This window comes from Rhodnius prolixus, unplaced genomic scaffold, assembly GCF_049639745.1.
Source record: "Rhodnius prolixus isolate KJV_2025 unplaced genomic scaffold, Rpr scaffold_11, whole genome shotgun sequence".
Taxonomy (NCBI): Eukaryota; Metazoa; Arthropoda; class Insecta; order Hemiptera; family Reduviidae; genus Rhodnius; species Rhodnius prolixus.
In genome coordinates, this window is record NW_027411625.1 from 1,081,613 (window position 1) to 1,107,267 (window position 25,655).

Below are 25,655 nucleotides of genomic sequence, written 5' to 3' on the forward strand. Positions count from 1 at the left end.
TCAGAACATCGTGTACCCTTTACAACGAGATAACTTCTTTCAGCAAGGCACCTATAACATCTGTAGATGCTGAACGATCTTTTAGTCGTTACAAGTCCATCTTACGCCCAGACCGTCGTCACTTTACGTTCCAACATTTGAAATTTCATGTGGTTGCAAACAATTTCGAAGAGTGAAGTTTTCAAAATTGAAAATTTAACACATCTTTTTATAAATAGTAAAAATGTTCTTTGTCGTATAAATCATTTTAACTTGTAAAAACAAATTATTTTGTTCCTAATAAATTATTATAAATTGTAAAAATATTCTTTTCTTGTATAAATAATTATAACTTCCCCCCCCAAAAAAAAAATCCATTTTCATAAAAAAAATGTCCATTTTACTTAAATATTCCAGAAAATATTTTAAGAAAATCACATATTTTCCACATAATTGACGAAAATAAATGCATATTTTAATTAAATATTTGGCATTTTTAAATACATAAAAATCCGTTCCTTATTTATAACACACGTTTGTACAAATTCTCAATTGTTGCAAGACGTCCGACCGGGCTTATTTAAAAAAGAAGCATTCTTCTTGATTGGGATATGCACGGTGTACAGAGTATGCCTATCGCTGTTTCTTTAAATATGCGCCAGATTGTCCGTCGACTTGCTCTCCTTGTTTGTGTTATTCAAATGATTTTCTACTCGCATTCCACGTGTAGCACGTAGGCACTTCCGAATACAGCAGTGTTTTCGTAAATGCAACATGAAGAAAGCAGTTAACATTTGTAGCCGGTGTATTCAGGGGCTATTTGTTGCACATTGAAATTATGAAAATTCCATTGAAATGGAATCGTAAAATATTTAATATATCGTGTAATGTTTTTACCTGTCACAGGTGAGACATCTTTTTAATAGGTATACATATAAAAACACGCCCGTATTCGAATGAATGCAATGTTGTGTCAGAATTTCATAGCAATCATAGAAGTACTTTCGGAGATTTAATATTTTAAACAAACGAACATTTACATTTTTATTTATGTAGAAGATAATAAGTATTTCTCATGTGTGCATTATTTATAAATGCATACAATATTTTTAGACTTTTCTTGGGAAATCGTTTTGAAATTACAATTTAATATTTGACTTTTAAAGAGATGAAAAAAGCCGGCCGTTTGTTTACAGGGCGGCCTTACTCGTGCAACGCTTGTACGCTGCATTTCTCACCCTAGTGTCACCGCGCACACTAGTTTTTAAATTTTTTGTTTATTGCCCGCACTGAACTCTAGACGTTCGGCGGACCACAAAGAACTCTATTCAATAAAAAACATTCTTTTACAATAAACAAATTACTCTACTAAGTCTTTAGCCCTAACCATTGTTATGTTTAAACATTTAGAAGAAGTTTCCTTTAAAAAATAAATAAATCGAAATTTATTGCCATTCTTATTTCCCGAATGATAATATTCGGGTAATAACTGCTTAAAAATTGTAAACTAAGAAGCTTAAACTTTAATCTTAAAATTTGAATTAAATTTTATCATTCAATTTATTAATTTGTATCAATTAAAGAAAACATACACTACATAAAATTTTTTTAGTACTACTTTTATCGTGAAGTTTGACATACATATATGTAATTGAACAGACTCATCTAAAATCTAAATGATAATAAATATTTAAAAATATAAATAGATAAACCTAATATACTAATTGGATAATTGAAACTAATCGATTAATATTCTACAATCCAATTAATTTTTTCGAGTTAATAAGTGGAGGTTACAAAAATTTCTCTTTTCCTCTTGGCACCCGAGTTGCTACTTACAGGTCGTAATCCATAAAATTTTATTTAAAAATGAACCAGGATCAACTTGGACAAAATTCAAATTCCGGCAGTTCTGCAGAAACTACAGATGATTCTGTAGAACTGAGAAGATTCAGACGTTATTATTTAGAGTCTGCATTATGGAATCTAGAGGCATGTATTATGCATGTTTCTTTTACAAAAAAAAAAAAATTTTTTTTTCTTCTCAAATTTGGGGTTGTTTTTTTCTAATGTTTTTAAAAGAATGTTTAAGGGATATAATTTTGGAATGGAGCTTATTATATGATTAATTTACAAATTACAATTTTTGTAATTATTTCTACAAAAATTTGGTATTCATGAAATTTTAATGTTCGTATGATACAATTTCAATTAAAAAGAATAATCTTTAAATAATTATATATATTTTTAATGATTATTTATTTATTTATTTTGCATTAACATTTTTTCTTACAGCCATACAATACTCGTATAATCAAATATCTATGCGTCACAAAGCTGATAGAACTGAACTACATACTTATAGCCAACCAATCTACCATATTCTTACCAAAAAGCTATTTGCGCATTGAAAGTAAAAAGACCCTAACACTTTATTAACAAATTTAAATCAATCTGTAGTAAATATTCTATAACTTTGCAACCAAATTATTTATTTGTACAAAATTCTACGAACAAAACGTTGCTAAATTCTAGAGGTACTACATCTGAGTTCAGCTGAAATTCTAAAATTGAATTGGTAAAAAAGTGGTTCGTATTGGGAAGAATATATGGGGTAAAGTATGACTAGAGTATACAATTTCATTAAAATGCAAATTATTTGTAAATTTTTCGGTCAAAATGGGTGCATCTTTTTTCCTCCTTCAGCAGTTTCGTGTAAATTTCATATTCTAGAATATAAATTTTCTATTTCTATTAATTAATTTCATTATATTATATCATATTATAATATTATGTTAAATATTATATTTATTTTCACTGATGGTTGTTTTACTGCAGGAAGAAATATGAGAATGAAACAAGTCGCCATCTCAGAGAATGAATCCAACTTTGATATAATCACTATGAAAAGTTTAATATTGTTTATTTTTCTGTGTATTCCATTACTAATGACGTGAAGAACATGATTAATGTTTTTATATCTCTGTTATATAATTTTTATATTGTAAGTTTCGATATTAGGGTTGGTATTACATGTTTTTCTTAAAAGTATAATTTAATTTGTAATCGCCTTTGTAATGGTGAAACCAACGTTCAGTATAAGTTGATGTCTGATGCATTTTTTCGCTATATCGTTTCGACAATCACTGATCACACACCAGATCGTTTGTATTCATCAAAGTTATTTATGTAACTAATTCGTGATGTAATTTTACTTTTACAGATTGTGTCAAGATCATATCGTGACGGAGCCGGGTTTGTTAGCGGTCAACAACCAGCTAGCGAAGATAGCGATGAGTCCAGCGTGGAACCAGATACTAGTTCCAGCGGCGGCCTTCCAAGTTTACCCCTGAATCGCCTTAATACCAACGAAAATCCTTCTTCAAGGTATTAGTTTTTAATGTGCTGTTAATAGAAATCTCTGTCTATTTACGTGTAATTATCATTGTCGAGTAATTGCAATCGCTTTTCAGTCACTATACTTCAGTCTTACAGGGAAGAAGACCACGAATCTACAAGGACCGGTTGTGCATCGTTCTTTCTAATAGGGTTCAGTGTTCTAGGACAGCCACTAGATATTGTGCCAGTTCTCCTCTATGATGTTGTACAATTTTAGTTATTCCCTTTAAGAGTAGCATTAGACTGGAGGAAAACAGATCCATCTAAGAAGTCCTTGGCATTAGGCGACATCCTATCGTCCTGTAATATTTTGTGGCTCCAACCTGGTCTTGGATGGCCATGAGTTACTTCTGATTCTGAGAATATGTTTTCTCGCGTAGTCAAGCTAATTGCGCCCCATTAGTAAATATTAATGCTGCCCAACATTTTTGTATATTACCCATCAAGGCGTTCGCCCTTCAAGCAGCATTCAGATAGAGTCGAACGACCCTCATTGGGGAGGTCTGCTTCATTGTGCCTGCAGCTGTTAACGCGGACATCAGTTCTGATTATTGGCCCCCCCAAAAAATTACTCTTTCTTCTCTTTTGTCTGACTGGGAAGTCAGAATATTATTCCCCAGACTGTGATGTGTAGTTTCTTGTAGACTCTGCCTTAAGTGATCGTGAACCATTCATTAGTGAAAAAATGCATTCGTCAGGTATGGGTGCAGCAATGGGTGATATCTTTAGAATCTTACTGCTGGCAAACATGTCGTGGGCGTTGTAGTATCCTTCCCTGAGCGTCTGCAAGAGATCACCTCGCATGGTTCTCCCCGAGGATAATTTCTGCCTTTAGCTGATTCCTGGCTGATTCCCCAGTATTCAGCGCCTGTGACGATTCATTTTTACTTGGCATCATAACAATTAGAGTAGAGAGTGCGGTTTAGGAACGCTGGTAAAGCTTTATTTACGATAGACAACGTACGAGTATTTCAACCTTCGAGATTTAGAACTTTAAGCCAGTCAGGGTGCTCGAACGGTCTGAATGTATGTAAGATACAACAGTAACAGACAATCGTCCACCCAGTGCTATCTTGTTCGGCGTTGTTCTCTTGTTCCCAGCATTCTTTAAGGGAAGAAGTACCGCATTCGAGTTAACAGGTACCCACACCCTAGACAGGCTCCTTTTACTACAACTGATGCGTCCTGATTTCCCAGATAGTAAAACTCAAGGCGCCATCGGAGTTCACTGGTGTCCTGAGTTTTTTTCAGTGCACTGTTCAGTGTTCTCTCGTTACAGACAATACTGTCCATCACGGGTCAGTGAACTGTAAGTGCCTCCTAGGAACTGAAAAATCTAAGGGCACACAGGTTGATTCTAATCCGGAATCTCCGCGGTGGGAATCCAGTATACTAAGCACGGAGCTAATTCCTTCCTTATTATTTTAGAACTAAATTATGAGATGGCCAAGAACGCTTAGCCTTGCAACTTCTCCAACAGCCAGCAGCTTCTGTTATACCGATGATCTCAATCTAAAAAACGGTGGCATTTTTAATAGAGTCCTTACCATGTTCAGAATAATAAATGCATTAAATTGGTTAACTTCATATGCTAATTTACTGATTTTTTTTGCGTTTTTGAAGTTAGGCGATGGATTTGACCATTCATTCTACTTTAAAGGAGCTTAAAAAAATATTGATATTCTAGTTCCCAAATTGCGGACACGCAGATAATAGCTTTTGCTTTTAAATGCAAAAAGAATACGTCAAATTTTAGTATCACTCCTTGGTCTTCTTAGAAGCGTGGAGGCTTCTACGTTTTTCGTTTGAAATCTCATTAGACCTTAACCCTTGTGGCATTGCCTTATAAGCGAATGTGGGTCAGCAGCTCAGTTCAGTTGGTCGCAGGAATGGTGATTGCACAACCTGACTATGAAAAAGGAAATTATTTCATTAAAACTATTCGCTGGAGTTTATTCGAACTATCCACACAAGAATGTGGAATAACTTTGAACTGAGGCAGGGACCAACTGTGGACAGGTACCCTGTGTCCTGTCAGGAATAAGAGAAAACAATACTGCACAGGGTGAACGTGAAGGATTTGATGGAGTTAAGAATTTAGTTTTTCTGGAAGGTATACTAATTCAGGAGACTCTTCAAATTGTTAATTCAGATTAAACTAACTGGGCTGGAGATAGTGCTGTAATTGTGGGTGTTTAGTTAGACACATTGAGGTCGCCTTGGGGTTAGCAATTACCATTTCATCTAATTAAAGTCTTTGTTTTGCAGCCAGGGTGATGGAGAATACAATACGTATAATACTGAAGAAGAGGATTACAGCCATGTTCAGCCACCTCCTGAGGGACCTTTCGGTAAATACTATTCCCATTATATATTTCTAGCACTGATAATTATTTGTTTTTATTTCTTTGATTTTAAGGCGCGTCTAATTGCTGAGGTCATTGGCGCCCGGAGCTTTTTTTCAGTAAACTGTCGGCCTCTGGACAGTGTTCTGTCGTTAGACAATACTGGCCATCACCGGACAGTGAGCTGTGAGAAGCTCTTAGAAAAAGAAAATATTATAATTTCATTTTCGCTTAAAAGTGCAATGGAGTACAATGATAGGAATTTACAATATGAGATCTTCCACACAGGTTCGTTATCTAGGGTTCTACCTAGACAGCCGTCTAACCTGGGAACCCTCACACAAGACTTAAAAGACAAGAACTGAACAGACGCTACGGACTACTAAGGAGACTCCTTGGACCGAAATCCTCCATGAACGTACAAAACACTATTAAGACCAATGGAGCAGAATTGTGGGGCTCCGTCAAACAATCCAACATCCAATCTATCCAATCTTTCCAGTCTAAAGTCCTCCACCGAATCGTTAACGCGCCCATTCTATGTCTCCAATCGCACCAACCTCCATCATGATCTCAATATTCCGTAGGTAAATGAATTAATCCACTCCAGATTCCAGAAATTTCCACAGCAAACTCTCTGATCACCCCAAATCCTCTGGCTCAATCACTATCCACGTCGTCTAAAGCGGCGTTGGCCACGTGACCTCATTGCCTCCTAAACCCCCAATAAGTTCCTAGAGAGTTCCAGCGCTGGCTGGTTTCTCTCATACCGTCATCCTGGTTGTGGACTGAGCCACATAATCTCTCTGTGGCATAATCAAATGTTTCTTTGTACTACATTTTTGCTAGATGTATATTTTGTACAGTTGCAAATAAATAAATAAATAATAATAAAAAAAAAAACAATATTGGGATAACAGTACATAAAATAGCAAGGTTAAAAATTCTTATAAAACAAATAACAAAACGCAAATCAAACTAAACGTGTGTCAAAGATATTAGATAAGATAAGAATAAGACTATTAAGATGAACTAAAGAAAGCAAAGATAAGATGAATTAAAATTAAGATCTACAAAAACTTCACTGATTAAGATTTCCCCTTCTCTCGACTGCCCGGTGTTACTTAATTCGTTATCCAAAATAATTTATTAAAATGAGATCAGATCAACTTGAAGAAGACTTATAATTGGATTTTCAGAAACAGCGGACCCCCTGGCTGAATTAAGGCGCTTCAGGAGGTATTACCTGGAGGCCGCACTATGGAATCTTGAAGTATGTATATGCATGTTTCTTTTAATTCCCCTAGCCCAAAATATATTCTAGAATATAAATTTTCGATTTATACTCATTAATTTCATTATTTATACGAGGTGTGGCTATTAGATAAAGAGACTATTGCTGTAAAACATTTGATTTTAAAATTTATACATATTTAGTTATTATCACCTTCAATATACACCCCTCCCCTATCCCTACAACGCTCCATGCGAATTTACCATTGTTCGAAACAGTACTGGAAGTCTTTTTCTGTGAGCTCCTGCATGACGCGGGCCGCATTTTCTTTCACAGCTTCAACGGACTGAAATCGTGTTCTTTTTAATGCAGATTTGACTTTGGGGAAACAGATAAAAGTCACATGGGGCCAGGTCAGGCGAATAAGGCGGATGGCCTAAAACTGGGATGTTGTACTTGTCTTGGACAGACAATGCAGTGTGAGCCGGTGCGTTGTCTTGATGGAGAACCCCGTGACTTGTTCTTCCACAAATCGGGTCGTTTTTTCCTTACTCTTTCACGGAGTTGAGCAAGCACCTCACGGTAGTAATGTTGATTAATTATAATCGATATTTTCATCCATTTTGGACGTGGAAGGGCGACCCGGGCGGTCATCATCACTTCTCGGCCATCTTGGAAACGCTTGAACCACTCAAAAACTCGCGCACGTGATAAACATTCATCGCCATATACTTCTTTTAATAAAAGATAAGTTTCACTAGCGGTTTCACCAACATTCATGTGAAATTTCACGACAATTCGTTGCTCTACTACATGTGAAGTATCACCGTAGTAACGAAACTAACACCTCTTACACAAATGACGGTCCCGGTCAGACAGATTTCTCTACAAACACGTGAGACGTTGCAATCGAAAGAGAAGGCTTTACGCTGCACAGCTTAAAGCGGTCGTTAGGATTTGGCGCATGCATAGTTCTTCTGTAGCAGCATCAGTCTCGTTATTTAATAGCCACACCTAGTATTCTATCATACGGCCACGCGTTGCTGTGGCTCAGTCTGGTTAAATGGAATAGAGCAGAGAAAACGCTCGTTTCTAATATGTTGAACTTCACAATGCTTGTGGTTATAAAATATTTTGTGTTGTTCCATTGTCTGTGTCAGATATAGAGATTGTCTGATTTTTTTTCTCGACTCTAGAACACGAAGGTTGATTTGTAAGCAATGCACGAATTTGTTTTAGATGTGACGTGTTGAAAGTGTCATTAATGAATAGATCCCAGTGTCGGTCGTTCTTCTAGTAAATTCAGTACTTGATATGCACACGCGGAAAGTGGCATATGGTAATGCCGTTGTCGAAAGCATTAATCTTGACTATCAAAATTGCAAAGCAATCGGTAAAAAACTTCCGGAGATTTAAGATTTTGAACATACCAATATTTACATCATTATTCATATACGTAATATAGATATTGGTATAGACAGAAGATTATTATATTTACTTTCACATTAAATTTTCCGGTCAATTGTCTGATGGTTGTTTTACTGCAGGAAGAAATATGAGAATCAAAAACAAGTCGCAATCTCAGAGAATGAATCCAATTTTGATATAATCACTATGAAAAGTTTAATATTGTTTATTTTTCTGTGTATTCCATTACTAATGACGTGAAGAACATGATTAATGTTTTTATATCTCTGTTAATAATTTTATATTGGAAGTTTCGGTATTGGGGTTGGTATTACATGTTTTTCTTAAAAGTATAATTTAATTTGTAATCGCCTTTGTAATGGTGAAACCAACGTTTAGTGTAAGTTGATGTCTGATGCATTTTTTTCGCTATATCGTTTCGACAATCACTGATCACACATCAGATCGTTTGTATTCATCAGTTATTTATGTAATTCGTGATGTTATTTTACTATTACAGATAGTATCTACGACATATCGTGAAGGAGCCGGCACGTTCAGACTTCAACCTCCTATAGAGCCACCAAGAAATCCGTCTATAAGTAGAGATTTCTTCCAAGATTCCAATAATGCCAGAGAAGATAGCGATGAATCCTCCAGCGTGGAACCGGAAACTAGTTCCAGCGACAGCGCTCAAAGTTTACCCCTGAATCGCCTTAATCCCAACGTAAATCCTTCTTCAAGGTATAAGTTTTTAACTTGCTGGCAATCGAAATCACTGTCTATTTATCTGTAATTATCATTTTCCTGTTTCTTTTGAGATCTTACGTACAAGAAATCAGGTCGAGTAATTGCAATCGCTTTTCAGTAACTACACCCAGCTTTTAGGGAAGAAGACCATGAATCTACAAGAACCGGTTGTGCATCGTTTTTTTAAATGCTTTTACTTTTAAATGCAAAAAGAATACGTCCAATTTTAGTATCACTCCCTTGGTCTTCTACAGGCTTCTACGTTTTTCGTTTGAAATCTCATTAGACCTTAACCCTTGTGGCATTGCCTTATAAGCGAATGTGGGTCAGCAGCTCAGTTCAGTTGGTCGCAGGAATGGTGATTGCACAACCTGACCATGAAAAAGGAAATTATTTCATTAAAACTATTCGCTGGAGTTTATTCGAACTACCCACACAAGAATGTGGAATAACTTTGAACTGAGGCAGGGACCAACTGTGGACAGGTACCCTGTGTCCTGTCAGGAATAAGAGAAAACAATACTGCACAGGGTGAACGTGAAGGATTTGATGGAGTTAAGAATTTAGTTTTTCTGGAAGGTATACTAATTCAGGAGACTCTTCACATCTGTTAACTCAGATTAAACTAACTGGGCTGGAGATAGTGCTGTAATTGTGGGTGTTTCCTTAGACACATTGAGGTCGCCTTGGCGCTAGCTATTACCATTTCATCTAATTAAAGTCTTTGTTTTACAGTGAGGGTGAAGATGAAGAAGTTGTCACTCAGGAACCACATGGACATGATCATCCTCCTGAGGGACCCTACGGTAAATACTATTCCCTTATACAGGGTGTACCAGTAAGTATTGTCCATAGGCCTACTGTGTGTAGTAGATCTAAAGTGGAGTTCAATGACGTATTGGCCAACTTCATATTTTCCACTATTTTTAAGTGACGCCCACTTAATTTTTTTTTCTAAAAACATTACTTTTTTCCAATAAAAATGTTATTACTCAGAAAGTTATAGTCCGAATTCGATTCTGATGACACGGTTAAAAAGACAGATAAATTCTCTAAAAAATGACACCATTTCAAAGCATACGTTATTCTCCAAACAGCCTCAATCTTCTTCCGGATGCTGGAAAAATAAAAGTAATCGAAATTTTTGAAGAAAACTCATTAGGCCCTTATGTGATCATTATCAGACCTAGGTGCCTGGCACTTTTTATAAAAGTTTCCTTGCCTAAATGGGCTTTCAAACGGTATATCATTTTCCAGGATTCCTTTTATCTTCGTTCGAGAAATTACGTTTGTTTTACAAGAAAACGTGTTCATGAGCACTCAACAGTGTTAGTTTATCAAGTTGTTTAATTTATATTGAAAACTCTTTTAGATGGACCAGTAGTCAGATTTTAAAGTAGATTGTCTTAAAATAAGGATGTCCAAGTTTAAAAATTGCACTTTAAACATTTATTTCTGATCTCTCTGAAATATTTGACAAATTGTTAGGAAATATTTTAAACAAGTGTTATTTTTATAATTGAAGGTTAATTTGCTTAGTTTCCAATATTTTGAAAGACCAAGTCTAACAGATAAGGCAAGTTTAAGAACAGTGGAAAATATGAAGTTCGCCAATATGTCATTGAACTCCACTTTAGATGTACTACACACAGTAGGCCTATGGACAATACTTACTGGTTCACCCTGTATATTTCTAGCATTTACAATTATTTTTTTTATTTCTTTTATTCTAAGACGTGTCCAATTTCTGAGATCATTAGTGCCCAGAGCTTTTTTTCAGTAAACTGTCGGTCTCAGGACAGTGTTCTCTCGTTAGACAATACTGGCCATCACCAGACAGTGAGCTGTAAGAAGCTCCTAGAAAAAGAGAATATTATTATTTTATTTCCGCTTAAAAGTACAGTGAGAACAATTATTAGAATTTACAATATTCAGGTAACAGTACATGAAGTGACAATAGTAAAAATTCTTATAAAACTAACTGTAAAACGCAAATCAAACTAAACGTGTGTCAAAGCATTCTTTGATTATTAACACAATCATTACAATTCACTACATGTTTTAAAATCTTCAATTATTATTATTTTTTCACTTTGCATCACCAATAACATTCTTTGCAGTCAGAGGACCTCCCAAAACGTGTATTTCTGGTGGAAAATTAATATTGAAAACCGTTCACGAATAGATAAAATTGTAACTTTGATCTTAAATATCTCAACTAATATTAGGGATATCGAAACGGGATTAACGTCATTTTTCACTAGGATGAAAAAATAATTGCCATTTCAGTCGAGATAAATTTATTTTGCCGAGCTTTCGACCTAGGGACTAGGTCATCTTCACGGCTGTGGAACATATTTACAGATTGTTAACAATGATTCTATTAAAATGAATATGTATAATGTAACGAAATTTACAAAAATTATTTACCTAGTTTACAAAGTAATATTTTTACATTACCGGGTGTCTTGTGTCTTGTCTGTTCATGGGCTGGGTGTGATCAGTCCTGTGTGTGATATGTGTTAGGTTGTGTGGAAGTCAGTGTTGCCAATTGTCAAGCAATTTGTAGTAAGTTTGCGTATATGTTGTTTAAATTGTTCGTGTCTGTTTTGAAATTTAAACTGTTTTCTGTCTTAGATATGTAAGTATATCATTTCTAGCACTTTCCTTTTTTGTTGTGTTGGTTTTCTGATTTAAGTATCTTTGTGTTTTGGGAAATCGAAAGTGTGATGATTTTCTGTGTTGTGTAAAGCACGGTAAAAAAAATTATCTCGACTGAAATGCCAATTATTTTTTCATCCTATTGAAACTATGAATTAGTCACGAAAAATAATGAACAACAGTCATTTTTCACAGTATTTTATGTAGTTTTCATAATCATTGTCAAAAACCAGTGGTTCTTATGTAACCTTAATCAGGTTTTTGGCCGTAACTCCGCCAAAAATGAAGATACAGCATCGGGAGTGAAAAATTTGAAAACTATACCAAAAAAAACATATAGTTTACTTCATGGGTTTTTTTCTAAATTCCGCTTTCCTAAAAAGTTATTAGCGATTGGTGCGTTTTAAATGGATCACCCTGTACATTGGTTTTAGTAACTCGTTTTCTGTAACTCAACCAACCCGCATAGCCACGCCCTGAAGAAGGCAATATACAGGGTGTCCCAAGCTATATGGATAACGACTTTTTCTCGGAAACTAAGATAGCTAGAAAAAAACTAAAAAATACGTGTTCCCTTAGTTTTTTGTTAGGAATCCAAATTTACTTCGTAAATTTTTTTCGGTGCTTCCAGAAGCGAGGTACAGGCACCAACTTCATTTTTTCAAATAGGAAGGTGCGGTTTTTATTTCAGAAATAGATTCCTCTATTTTTTTAAAGAAAAATTTACTGGAACGGTTTTTTTCTGTGAGCGATATTTTAGAAGTTATGAATGAAAACATGATTCTTATAAGAAATTTCAAAATGATAATATTATAACGGTTTTTTGATTGAATAAGAAGAAAAGTACTATTTTATCATAAATTTTACTCCTCATTAATATTGCAGATCATGCTCGAAATGGCCTCCACAATTAGAGATGCATAGACATGCACTTTCCTGCCAATTGCCCCTTACTGCCATAGAAGTACATTCGGCTTTAACCGAGTTACAGGCATCTATTATTCTCTGCTTTAGTTCATCTACAGATGCCAACCCGGCTTGATTCTGATGCACCTAGATTTAGAAATGCTTTTAGATAAGCAGAAATAAGGAAAGAAAGAAAAAAGTTATGAATAATCCGGTGAACGAGATGGCCACTGAATCGTCCCCCATGTCGATATAATACCATGAGGCATGTAAAGAGATATCTCGATAGGCAATTTGATGGGCATGTTATATCGACACGGGGGCTATTCAGTAGCCACCTCTCTCACAGGACTTGACACCTATGGACTATTTCCTTTGGGGATACCTGAAAAACAAGGTGATTATTCATAACTTTTTTCTTTCTTTCCTTATTTCTGCTTATCTAAAAGCATTTCTAAATCTAGGTGTATCAGAATCAAGCCGGAATTGCATCTGTAGATGAACTAAAGCAGAGAATAATAGATGCCTGTAAGTCGGTTAAAGCTGAATCTATTTCTTTGGCAGTAAGGGGCAGGAAAGTGCATGTCTATGCATCTCTAATGGTGGAGGCCATTTCGAGCATGATCTGTAATATTAATGAGGAGTAAAATTTATGATAAAATAGTACTTTTCTTCTTATTCAATCAAAAAACCGTTATAATATTATCATTTTGACATTTCTTATAAGAATCATGTTTTCATTCATAACTTGTAAAATATCGCTCACAGAAAAAAACCTTTCGAGTAGATGTTTCTTTAAAAAAATAGAGGAATCTATTTCTGAAATAAAAACCCCACCTCCCCATTTGAAAAAATGAAGTTGGTGCCTGTATCTCGCTTCTGGAAGCACCGAAAAAAATTTACAAATTAAATTTGGATTTTTAACAAAAAACTAAGGGAACACGTATTTTTTAGTTTTTTTTCTAGCTATCTTAGTTTCCGAGAAAAAGTCGTTATCCATATAGCTTGGGACACCCTGTATTTGTCGAAACGTTGACAAAAAAAAAGACGAAGTTGTTGTTTTTATTTGGACCGATTCCTAGCTAATTTGAATCCTTAATATAATCGTTTATCTTTTTGAACATTGTCCGAAAGCTACAGCGTTTTAATTGCAGCTAGAGAGTCATTTTTAAATGTTTCATAACAGAGCATATGTTTTGTTTCACCAGTTGTTGATACGATGGCCGCAGGCTACCCACCATGTTTCAGCGAAGTGGCCATCACTATGTGGCGCGATGGATTTAGCGTGGACAACGGTGCGTTACGCTCGTACACCGAATTACGTGAGAGGGTTCAGCAGGGGTTAGTCTAATTTTGAATTCGTTTTCTCATTAGTGATATTTAAAGATAGTAATATTATTATTATTCTTTTTTAACTTATATATCTTTTTTCAGACATGTATTAGCTGAAATATTTCCTCGGACTCAAAGGGGAGCCATATTTGTAAGTCTAGAAGACCACAGACTTGAAAATTATGTTTCTCCAACAGCGCCTACTGATTTTCCTGGAACTGGGCGTAGATTAGGAAGGTAAATCTGTGCTATTATTTGAAAGGATAGTATTTTCTCTTATTAGAAACAATGAGGATGTACCAGATGTTCTAATTTTATTTTTCAACTGAAATACGCAATCTAAGTCCCTTAAATACCAGGTCAATTCAAGGCTGGTTTGGGATTGTCTGGGCGCCCTGAAGGAAATCAGTGACCATAATAAGGTCTTTCTGGTTAGGGTACCTGGTCATCCAGGATATAAAGGAAACGAAGTGGCAGATTTATTGGCCCGAGAAGGCTCTGTGGGACACTTCGTTAGCCTGGAGCCCTATTTTGGTGTCTCCAAGTGTCTTAAGACTGCGGCCATTAAACTATGGGTGCAGACTAGATCTCAGGAGTGGTGACTTGCCACCACAGGGCAGAGACAGGCGAAGGAGTTCATCAAGGGCTATTCGCCAAAGCTAACTGCAGATTTAATCCGTCAAGGCCGTGGGGGCTTTAAGGATAATTGTAGGCCAATTTACCCGGCCACTGCAGGCTCAGAAAACACATGCATCGCATGGGCCTGGCAGATGATAGCCTTTGTAGGTTCTGTCAGGAAGAGGAGGAAACGGCACTGCAGGTGTTGTGTCAGTGAGAGGGGCTTGTCTGGGCTAAGGATGTTACTTCTCGGGGAGGAAAAACCAAGACCCTGAGAACCTTTACCCAAGAGTCGCTCTCCAGAATTAAGAGTCTGAATAAACGGACGGGTCTGGAGGGCGAGCTTTAGAGTGAGGGGAGCCAAAATAGATCCAAAGGGGTCGCAGTGGCGTAGGCCTTAAGGGCCGCCCTATTAGAATCTTATCTTATGTCCCTTAAATTAGCGATTGTACCTGTGGTGCCTTATGTGTATTTATTTGTGCTTACTAAGTATTATTTGTTATTTGTTTTATTACTTACTTACTATAGGGCGTTACGGTCCTGTAAGGCATTCACTAGTCCCTGTCTAAAGCTCGGAGCCTCCATCTTCTGACTCCAAGACTTCTGATGTCGGTTTCGACATCGTCCAGCCATCTCAAGCGAGAACGTGCTCTTTTTCTTCTTCCAACTGGAGTTCCATATAACAATTTTTTTGGGGCATTCTTGTTTCGGGCATCCCTTTCTACGTGCCCTAAACATCTTAAACTGGCGGCTTTAATAAAACTTACCCAGATCTGGTTCGCCATATAAAGTCACGAAGCTCATTGTTAGTTCTGATGTTCCAAATATTATTTACCTTTACAGGACCAAATATCCTTCTTAAAATCTTTCTTTCCCAAATATTTAGAAGTCGCTCATTATCCTTGGTCAATACCCATGCATACTGGATGGCATGGTCGCTCAAACTGCTAAAAGTGCCTGCTACGCCTTTTACACAGAAAGTTTACAAGGCATTGATCATGCCAAATTACTCGCATGTTCTTTACAAAAATTAGGCCAATTTACCATATTTTACTTTTCAACGAAATAATACTTTAAATTACACAAAATGTCTATTAATGTTCTAGCACCGAATCACTACCAACTGAAGAGCAACACTACCAAGGAGCGGGAAGTATTCACCCACCAGTGGCCAGAACAGTTAGAGTAGACGAGTCTTTACCAACAACAAATATTCAGGTGATTGTGATAATTAACAAATTTTCGAGATGTTCTGGTTTTGTTGCTTTACAAGACCTACATAGTTGAATATCCTTAAGCATGGGTATACTAGTTGCCGTAAGTTGCATTACTCTTCTTCTTAGCGGGTTGTACAGGATGAAGAACCACTCCACCAATCTTCTCATTCCTGTCCTCAGCCAACTCCTCAACCGTGGTTGTTTCTATTACCTCTCTTTACATTGGTGAAATTCATTTCTTGTGATGCAGTTTCCCTCTAGTTTCACCAAATTTCTGATTAACCTGAATATACTACGCTCTTTGTTTAAAGGGGACCTATTTTTTCAATACTTTGCTTTCTCAAATAATTAAAAATAGCTTTCATAAGCGTAACAATTGAAGAGCTTGGTGCAAAAAGGAGTTATCTACATTTTTTTTTTGCAGAAAATGTGTTTAGTGGCGCCCCCTAAAAGTATGTTCAATTCTACATCTTTTGGTGCATAAACGAGTCTTTATGCAGACTCGTTTATAATTACTTATTCTCTAACCTAGGTTACTGCAGATAACTTTCTTTTACTCCAAACAGAAAAGATGACGCCATCAATCAAACAAAAATTTTTATATTAGGTTTATTTAATGTTTATATTAGGTAGATATTATTATTTATTTTTTTTTTTTTGACAGGCATAATAATATATCTAACATTCGCTTCGACAAGACACAAAATGCCACTTGAAAAGCTCAAAAACAAGAAATCTTGTTGACTAAAGTAACTTAATATGTACTCAAGTTTTACTGAAAATTATGATTTTGGTGCAAAAAAGAAGAGTTAGCTGCAAAATAACTTTTGCTTATAGCAAGCTTAAAAAATGCCTTAGAAAGTTCAAATTGAGCCCCAAATGACCCCCATCACAATATATTAACTAATCCTTACAGCAGACACAACATAAGGAATACATCTTAAAGCATATTTAGTTTTTTGTCCCTACTAAAAATTTTAAAAAAACTGTAGATGATCTCCTTTATTGCACCAAGCTCTTCATATTTAACTTGAGATCAGCTTTAACTTGAAGTCAAAATTACTATTAATTAATTCACATCAGTGCATTCAACATATACAATGCCAAAAAAAATATAACTCTCAAAGAAAAAAAGTTATGCTATTAGCAAAAAAATGTCCTCTGAGTAACTTTGATTGGGATTGATCAATCCATTGGGATTGATGATGCAATTAGCAAAAAACACCTCCAAAAGAGATGGAGACTGCTTCAAATACATAGTCACTAAGTTTTAAGGCTTCTCTCGGAGGCAAAATTGAAGGAACAAGGACATTAGAAGGCTTATAGCTGATCAAGAGTTCATTAATGGCATGACGGATCCTCAAGAATAAGGGTGAATTGCATTTTAAAGAGGTCATAGAGAAATTTTTTTGGGCAATAACAAAGATCTTGGACTACAAAAAGGTTCGTCGGACGAATGCTGAAAGCATTTAGGTTGCCTAATGAGTTTGAAAATGCATTTCCTTCCATTCCTCTTTTTGACAACTTTTCTCAAAATTTGGGAGTTGTGAGTGAAGACACAAGATGAACGATTCTGCCAGGACATTAAAGAGATGGGAAGAAGATACCTGGGAAGATGAAGCATTGCAATGATGGCACCAGCGTAAATGTACCAAGAACCTCACAGGCAAGAAGACTAGATTTCAGCGTGTGTTAGTGAGCTCATTCCAGTTGAAAAAATGATTTACATGAAAAATTTGTAATAAAAAAATAATAATTTTATAAGACTTTTCTCATTTATTGTGAGATATTGCCTTATTTAGCATAGTTACCTAAATTGTCAGAAAACGTGATGGTCCTTTGATAAAACGGAGGAAATTTTCGGATTCAGCGCACCGAAAAACATAAATATTATGTGGATTAACCCTTTTGTTTAACGAAAACGGATTACTATCGTCCCCTAACAGTGACCTGAATGACTTCCGCCCTACCAAAACAATAACACAATTCGGGATGATGCCTTCGTTCTAATGCTGCACTAGAATCGAGACAAATCTCGGTCTCGGTCTCGGTCTCGGTACCGATTAATTATAAAAGATACGATTTTATTATAACTCTATGTTCAATAATACTACATATATTTGACTTCAAATTACATAATTTTTACATAAATTAACTAAATTTCATTATTCATATCATTCATTCATTCAATTTCATAAATTTCACTATTAATAATCTAATACTTTGAACTTTGATATTATTTGAATTATATTTTAGAATTTTAGAATTAGTGAATTTGAAAAAAAAAGACTATCTATGCATCTAAAAAAATATTGCCACAAATTTTCGTTTTTAAGTTACTCTTTGCCCAAGCATTGATACATAAAAGAGCTTTTACTGAGTCAGAAGTTAGAGAAGATCTTCTATTGGTCATTATCATCGTAGCTTGCAAAAATAATCTTTCAGATGGCACTGAAGTTGTACAGATACTAAAAATATCTTTCGCCATTCTAGACAAATGTTTGAAGGAATTCTCATGTGTTTTCCACCATTCTAAAATGTCAACGTTATATCAATATCAATATATAAATAAAAATAATTATTAGAAAATAATAACAATTTTTGAAAAGATTATTAATAGCAAACCATTTTTTTATTCATTTTGATTGCCTCAGATATTGGGTTCATTTTTTTTTTATTTTTAATACTTAAACAAAAATTCAAAAAACCGAGATATCTCGACGAGACCGAGATTTGAGCGACCGAGACGAGACCGAGGCGAGATCTACATAAAGTCTCGCCTCGTCTCGGTCTCGTGCAGCACTACTTCGTTCAACTCTACTACTAATTTCCCCTGTGTTTCTTTAGAACGGGGCTCACATATCCTATCATTTGAGCTGTTGAATTTTTCTGTGGTAGAAAATTATTTCATCTAATTGAATTCACAGCAGCAGACTTTTAGGTCTGTCCGAACATGATTTCCTTTTTAGCTGGTGTTAACCCTCCATCGGGCGCATTTAATCTGTGAGATGAAGAGGGCATTTTCTTGTTGATAGCAACTCAGGTATTTCTTAGAATGAGCCATGGCTCTCAGTAGCTTCCTCTTTTACCTTCTTCTAACCGAACGGCCTGTCGGTGTTTTGCTCTGAGTTATGTGGTGTTACTTAGTGTCCGCGTAATCTGTCAGATTAGTTGCGCCCGATGGACTTACTCTTAGGGTATTGAAATTTTTCAAGTTTTCTTATCAAAAAACTGTTACAAAGTACATATTATCATTTAAAAGACAGTTTTCTTACTTATTGACTATTTTTGCAACGAGTGTCTTTTGTTGAATAATATTGAATAGAAGAAAGAGAAGGGGATTCGGACACTAAAGAAGCTTTTTTTTTTTTTTTAATTGTTAGAAGATCAAGATGCGGATGATTTTGAGTGCGTATGTACAGGATAAAGTAACCAAATTGTCGGATGAAAAAACCTACTTTTAGTGTTAGACGAAGGAGCCATAAATGGCGTTTGCCTGGTATAGTTGGTGACAACGTCGACAGGAAACGTTAGGAGATGGTTCATGGTCATTCTTTCGCTCTTCTGAGAACATAGGCGGGCATCAATGCGTAAAAAAATTTCTTGGATATTGCTAATACACCATCTCACACATTCATTCATAAATGTGCACCCCAAAATTAGGGATGACTGATTTTTCTATTCACATTAATGTTCTGTTCCACTTTACTAGTTTTTTTTTAAAGAAAAACTTAAACTAAAAGTTTTCATACGTTTTCAAAACATTTTTGATGAAATTAACAGCTATTGGGTCATTAATCTCACAGATTAGTTGCGCCCCATGGTGTTACAAACAAATGGCCCCCTGTTGGAGGGTTTGATTCTCAATAGGCTAAAAAAAAATGACTTATTTCAAAAAATAATTGAAACTTATTTTGGTATCTTTAAGAGGTATCAGAGAAATATGTTTTCTCTCTATATTAATGGAGTGAGCGACAAAAGAATTGTTCTAGTTTCCTAGCATAATTAGTATTAATGAGAGCAGTAGGTAAATATCTGATAGTTAATCGTAAATAAAAGCATATTGAATTTATTCATTACTTTTTTAATTTACAGGTACGTCTACCACAAGGTGATAGAGTACAGGTTGTCCTGAATCATGATCATACTCTTGGAGATCTAAGGGCCGCATTAATGGAGTATCCTTTTCATTTCTATAGATTCTTCGGATTCATATCTTCTTCGGATGCAATTCCCTACTTCTAGCTTGTTTGCGGCAGCTCACTGCACTGCTTCCATGATCTTTTATGCACTACATTATCGTAGACGATCCATCTTTCATCTCCCGTTACCATCCTCTTTAAAAATGGGTCGTTTTATTGACGTTTCCGCAGCGAATCGCAAATGGATATGCGAGTGGCTAAGTTGGCCTCGGTTAATTCATGGCGGTACCCAAACATTGAGCCGAGAAACGTATCCCAGCCGGCGCAAATGATTTTTGGAGCTTGTATGGGATATGTTAAGTGATGTTGCTATCTCTCTCACCGATTCGCATGAATCTTTATCGATTACGCTATTGACATCATCTGAATTAATCTCCTACGGAGCGGGGCGCATCATTAATGTCAAAATCTTCAGAACGGAACCACTTTTAGCATATGCGTTCTGTTAAGGCATCATCACCGTATACGAGGTGTGTTCAAAAAGTAACGGGAATTTCCGTTTTTTGAAAAAAATATTTATTTATTCATCTACATTAATATTGTCGGCTTCAAAGTAGTCCCCTTCGCATACAATACACTTGTGCCAGCGCTTTTTCCAATCCTCGAAACACTTCTGAAACTCGATCTTTGTGATAGCTTTCAGCTCTTTCAGCGATTCGCTTTTAATGTCATCTATGCTTGTAAAACGACGGCCTTTTAATGTTCTCTTTATGTTTGGAAATAGAAAAAAGTCACATGGAGCCATGTCTGGCGAATATGGAGGCTGGGGCATCGTTAAAGTTTTGTTTTTGGCCAAAAATTCACGAACAAGCAATGAAGTGTGAGCAGGTGCATTATCGTGGTGCAAAATCCATGAATTGTTTTGCCACAAATCCGGGCGTTTTTTTCGGATTGCTTCACGCAAACGGCGTTGAACTTGTAGGTAGTACTCCTTATTGATTGTTTGACCTTGTGGCAAGAATTCATGATGCACTATGCCATTAAAATCGAAGAACACAGTGAGCATAACCTTCACATTCGACCGCACTTGTCGAGCCTTTTTCGGTCTTGGCGATCCAGAATGCCTCCACTGGGACGATTGAGCCTTAGTTTCGACATCATATCCGTAAACCCATGTTTCGTCACCTGTTATAACACGTTTCAGTAGATCCGCATCGTTGTCGACTTCATTGAGTGACTCTTGAGCAACTTCCATTCTCCGCTGTTTTTGTTCGAAATTCAACAATTTTGGAACAAATTTTGCTGCCACACGTTTCATACCCAAAACATCCGAAAAAATTTCATGGCATGAGCCAATTGATATGGCAACATCATCAGCGACTTCTCTGATTGTGATTCGGCGATCGTTCATAACCATTTCTTTCACTTTTTTCACCGGTTGTTGATGTGCTTGGACGTCCAGGTCGTTCGTCATCTTCAACGTTTTCGCGGCCATCTTGGAAACGCTTATACCACTCGTAAATCCTTGTTTTACTCATAGCAGACTCACCATATGCCTTTATTAACATTTCACACACTTTATTACACTTTATTTCATTTTTTACGCAAAATTTAATACAAATTCTTTGATCCATTTTTTTTAACAAACAAAAATCGCCAAGCTCGAAAAACACGTCTAACCTTAACGGCTGCCACTTAAGAAGTAAACAATGAATATTACTGAAAATTTTATCGTACTTCAGGGACATGTGTACCAACATAATAAAAAAAAAATTTATACAATCAGACTCTCCAAACCCGCGAAATTTAAAAATTCCCGTTACTTTTTGAACACACCTCGTACACAGCATATCTTTTTATGAGCCTCTACAGCTCGTTTACCCTTTTTAAAATAATAGAGCAAAATATGACGAAAATGCACTTTATTTTCTTTCATCTTTACAGCTACGCAGTAAGCACAATAGTAATGTTTGTTAAACCGAAATCCATAGAAAGATTAAGCTTAACATAATCTTTCAAATGAACAATCGAGTTGTGCGCTTGCGCCGAAAATAAAAAAATAGAAAATCGGAATGAATCTGTACCAAAATAAAAACCGAACGAACTTATTTGCCAACCCATTATAATTGACTATTAAGCAAACCTACTTAGAATTCTGTAGCATTTATTAAGATATAGCAGAATTCTGAGCTTAAGAAATTACTAATAAAACCAAACAGTTGAATAGAATTTAGGAAATTCATCTCAACTCGGGATGCTGATTGCACTATAAAAACCGATCATTTTAATTTAAAACATTTCCACTGAGAAAATGTATACATTTATAATTGGACTTAATATTAAGAAAAATGATCCAAATCTTTCACGCTAGATTTTTATAACACTTTTTTAACATATAATGCTAAATCATTGTTATACAGGGTGATCCATTTAAAACGCACCAATCGCTAATAACTTTTTAGGAAAGCGAAATTTCGAAAAAACCCACGAAGTAAACTATATGTTTTTTTGGGTCTAGTTTTCAAACTTTCCACTCCCGATGCTGTATCTTTATTTTTGGCGGAGTTACGGCCAAAAACCTGATTAAGGTTTCATAAGGACCACTGGTTTTGACAATAATTATGAAAACTACATAGAAAACTGTGAAAAATGACGTTAACTCCGTTTTGATATCCCTAATATTAGTCGAGATACTTAAGATCAAAGTTACAATTTTATCTATTCGTGATCGTTTTTCGATATTAATTTTCCACCAGGAATACACGTTTTGGGGAGGTCCTCTGGCTGCAAAAAATGTTATTGGTGACGCAAAGTAAAAAAATAATGATAATTGAAGATTTTAAAACATGTAGAGCCATGTAATGGAAGTGGGCGAATCAGGATAAATTTGTTTTATCATCAAATAAAAGCACCCATCATTTTAATGCACCCAGTATGCAAGACTTCTTGACCTATGATTACGGTAAGAATATCTTGCTAGGGATGGGCGGGTGTTGGTCTAGTGGTCAAGAGCGTGGCTTTGTAAATGGGAGATCCCTAATTCGAATCCCGCGTATGACTACATTTCATTTAAAAAAGGATTATGGTTTTTTGAAGTAATAAGAACGACTGCACACGCGGGATTAAAACCATTGGTCTTTATGAAACCCCAATCGGTTTATTGGCCGTAACTCCGCCAGAAATAAAGATATAGCGTCGGGAGTGGAAAATTTGAAAACTAGACCCAAAAAAACATATAGTTTACATAGTGGGTTTTTTTCCGAAATTCCGTTTTCCTAAAAAGTTATTAGCGATTGGTGCGTTTTAAATGGATCACCCTGTATAGTATTTCAAGTTTGAAGCAAAATCAATTGACACGAAGTACAGTTTTATAAAAAAGAAGTCAGGTCTTACCTTAAACAAAGCTTCAACGATTTGTCTTCTAACTAGAAATGCTTAATTCTAACATAATCTACCTAAAGTGTAATCGTTTTCGCATTCTATTCGATAATCTGCCGCAATGATTTCCTTAATCAATTTTTAAAGACAACGACCACATCTTCTACACGGTGGTAGCTTCACCCTTGTGACGGCCTACCCCAGCAGAGAATTAGAAAATGAGAACATAGCCCTAAGAGATTACGATATCCTTAATAGCTCATTGTTTTTGAGATACAACTAAGCTTTTTTTTAATTTTATATAATTTTTTTTTTTTTATTTTTGTTCCTGTAAAACAAAATTTTATCAAATAATGTATAATAGTACTTTTATCATTAAAAAATGAATATATTTTGTATTAAATGTTAAAAACATATTTTAATATCGCCATCTTTTATTTCATTTATTATTTTTTTTTTAGCCATGTTAATTTTTGAAAAAATCTCTGACGCTCAGAGACTTTTCAAGGCACACCGGCCACGGGATAAAGTACTCTCTTTAGAGACAACACTATCCATATACTGGACAATGTAAGTGGTGCCTTAATTATTTGGATTTTGAACGAAATTCAACCGAGTGGTTTTTTTAATGAAAATGTTTGAAAAATTTGTCAAATACGTGTAGTTGATTCAAATTGACTCAATATTTTTCAGTATAATACTTTCGTGTCTAGTTAGTTTTAAATGAAATATAATTTTTCAAAATATATGACTTTTAATTGCTGAGTAATTAAAGAAGTAATTAATTAGTAGAAAAGTAAAGAACATTAGAGAAGGAGTTACCTGGATCTCTAATTGTTTGTCAACTGGCTGTTTACAAACGCTACCTCGACTAGCAAGTATTCGCATTAGAACAGAATTTCTATCAAAACTGTTTCACTGTTTCATTACTTATCTTACTAGTTAGATTAGCTTAGTGAAGCATACATTTATTGAAAATGAACGATTTAGAGGGGCTTTTTAAAAAATTGCGCTTGGATTAAAAAAAGGATCTGGAAGACTCCAGTCTTAAAACAGTTAAAGAAATAAAAAAACACAACCTGTTAAGCGTGTTTGACGTGTACGTATACACGTCAAACCAAATCTCTGTTACAGCGCGTTCGACGTGTATACTCGTTGTCAAAAATATAAAATTGCCATTAACTGTAAAAACTAGAAATTTTACTCAAATACAATAAGAATATTATTTGGTGGGATGTTTCCTTTATCTTACCAATAGAACTGCGGTGGGAGCCAGCCAAAATGATAAGTGGTTGGTACATGTTTGGTCTCCGCATTAGAGATTAGGGAATTACGCACACAAATAAAAGCTCTCAAAACCCTTGTGCAATGCCGTTTTTACCTTAGATAGAGGTTCAGACTTCCCTACGAGCATGATTTCATTTTGCACAGAATTCAAAGCTCTTTTCTTCTTCCTTGTAAAAGCTCTTGCGTCCCTCTAGTTAACTAGGAGCAATGCATACGTGAAGCGGTGCAAGATTTTTTTGAATGAGCACAGAATGCTCTGGTAATCTCAGAGATTGCAGAAAAAGTCGCTTGCAGTGACTATTACGATTATTGTAAACTTTTGGTTGTTTAGTGTATTGTCTGATTTTAAATTCCGCACACTGTGGTGGGTTTTTTAAAAACTAAATTCCACGCTTAACTGGTTTTAATTGGCAGTAAAGTTTAAGCTGTTATAAGCAAAGTAAAGCAAACTTGATCGTGAGATAAGAAAAAGCAATATGGTCTTATTCGGAGTCTCGCAAGAATATATTCCACTTACTGGGCATTAGAAAAATTTGTTTTTGATTTCATTAAAAGACGAAAATTGGAGCCCAGTGTAGATTTTACTGACTTAGATTTTTGTCTAAGACGGCTAGGAAAGTTAGGCAATAAGGATAGATTAATAATTTTAGGTTTCACTGTAAAACTGTTGGTAATGAAAAATGTCTTCAAGTTAAAAGAAACTAAAATGTTCATGGTAGATGATTTTCCAAAGCAGGTGCTTCAAGAACGTAGGAAATCGATGCCACAGTTTATGAGATAACCGGAAGGAAGGTACGAGGGTCGTTTGAAAAGTGCGTGCAAAAATAAAAACTACTTAATTTTTTGGGGTAAACCTTTTTTATTTTTCAACATAGTCTCCTTTTAGGCTTATACACTTCGTCCAACGCTGCTCTAGTTTGTTGATCCCTTCCGAATAGGAGGATTTGTCCAAGTCTGAAAAATAGCCATTCGTTTCTGCAATCACCTCCTCGTTTGAATA

At 35.5% G+C, this 25,655-nt stretch overlaps 2 protein-coding genes across 8 annotated transcripts in view; one reads left to right on the forward strand and one right to left on the reverse strand.

Moving 5' to 3' along the window:
• Window positions 1-25,655, reverse strand: part of LOC141459325 (uncharacterized) — a 799,141-nt gene that overhangs the window by 744,392 nt on the left and 29,094 nt on the right. The window lies entirely within an intron of this gene.
• LOC141459385 (uncharacterized) lies at window positions 1,849-23,750 on the forward strand. Its single transcript, XM_074138420.1, has 11 exons — window positions 1,849-1,971; window positions 3,203-3,366; window positions 5,647-5,729; window positions 6,923-6,996; window positions 8,885-9,108; window positions 9,850-9,920; window positions 13,890-14,022; window positions 14,116-14,250; window positions 15,738-15,849; window positions 19,944-20,026; window positions 23,516-23,750. Exons 1-11 carry the CDS (start codon window positions 1,849-1,851, stop codon window positions 23,649-23,651), a joined length of 1,338 nt encoding a protein of 445 aa, XP_073994521.1. The 3' UTR covers window positions 23,652-23,750.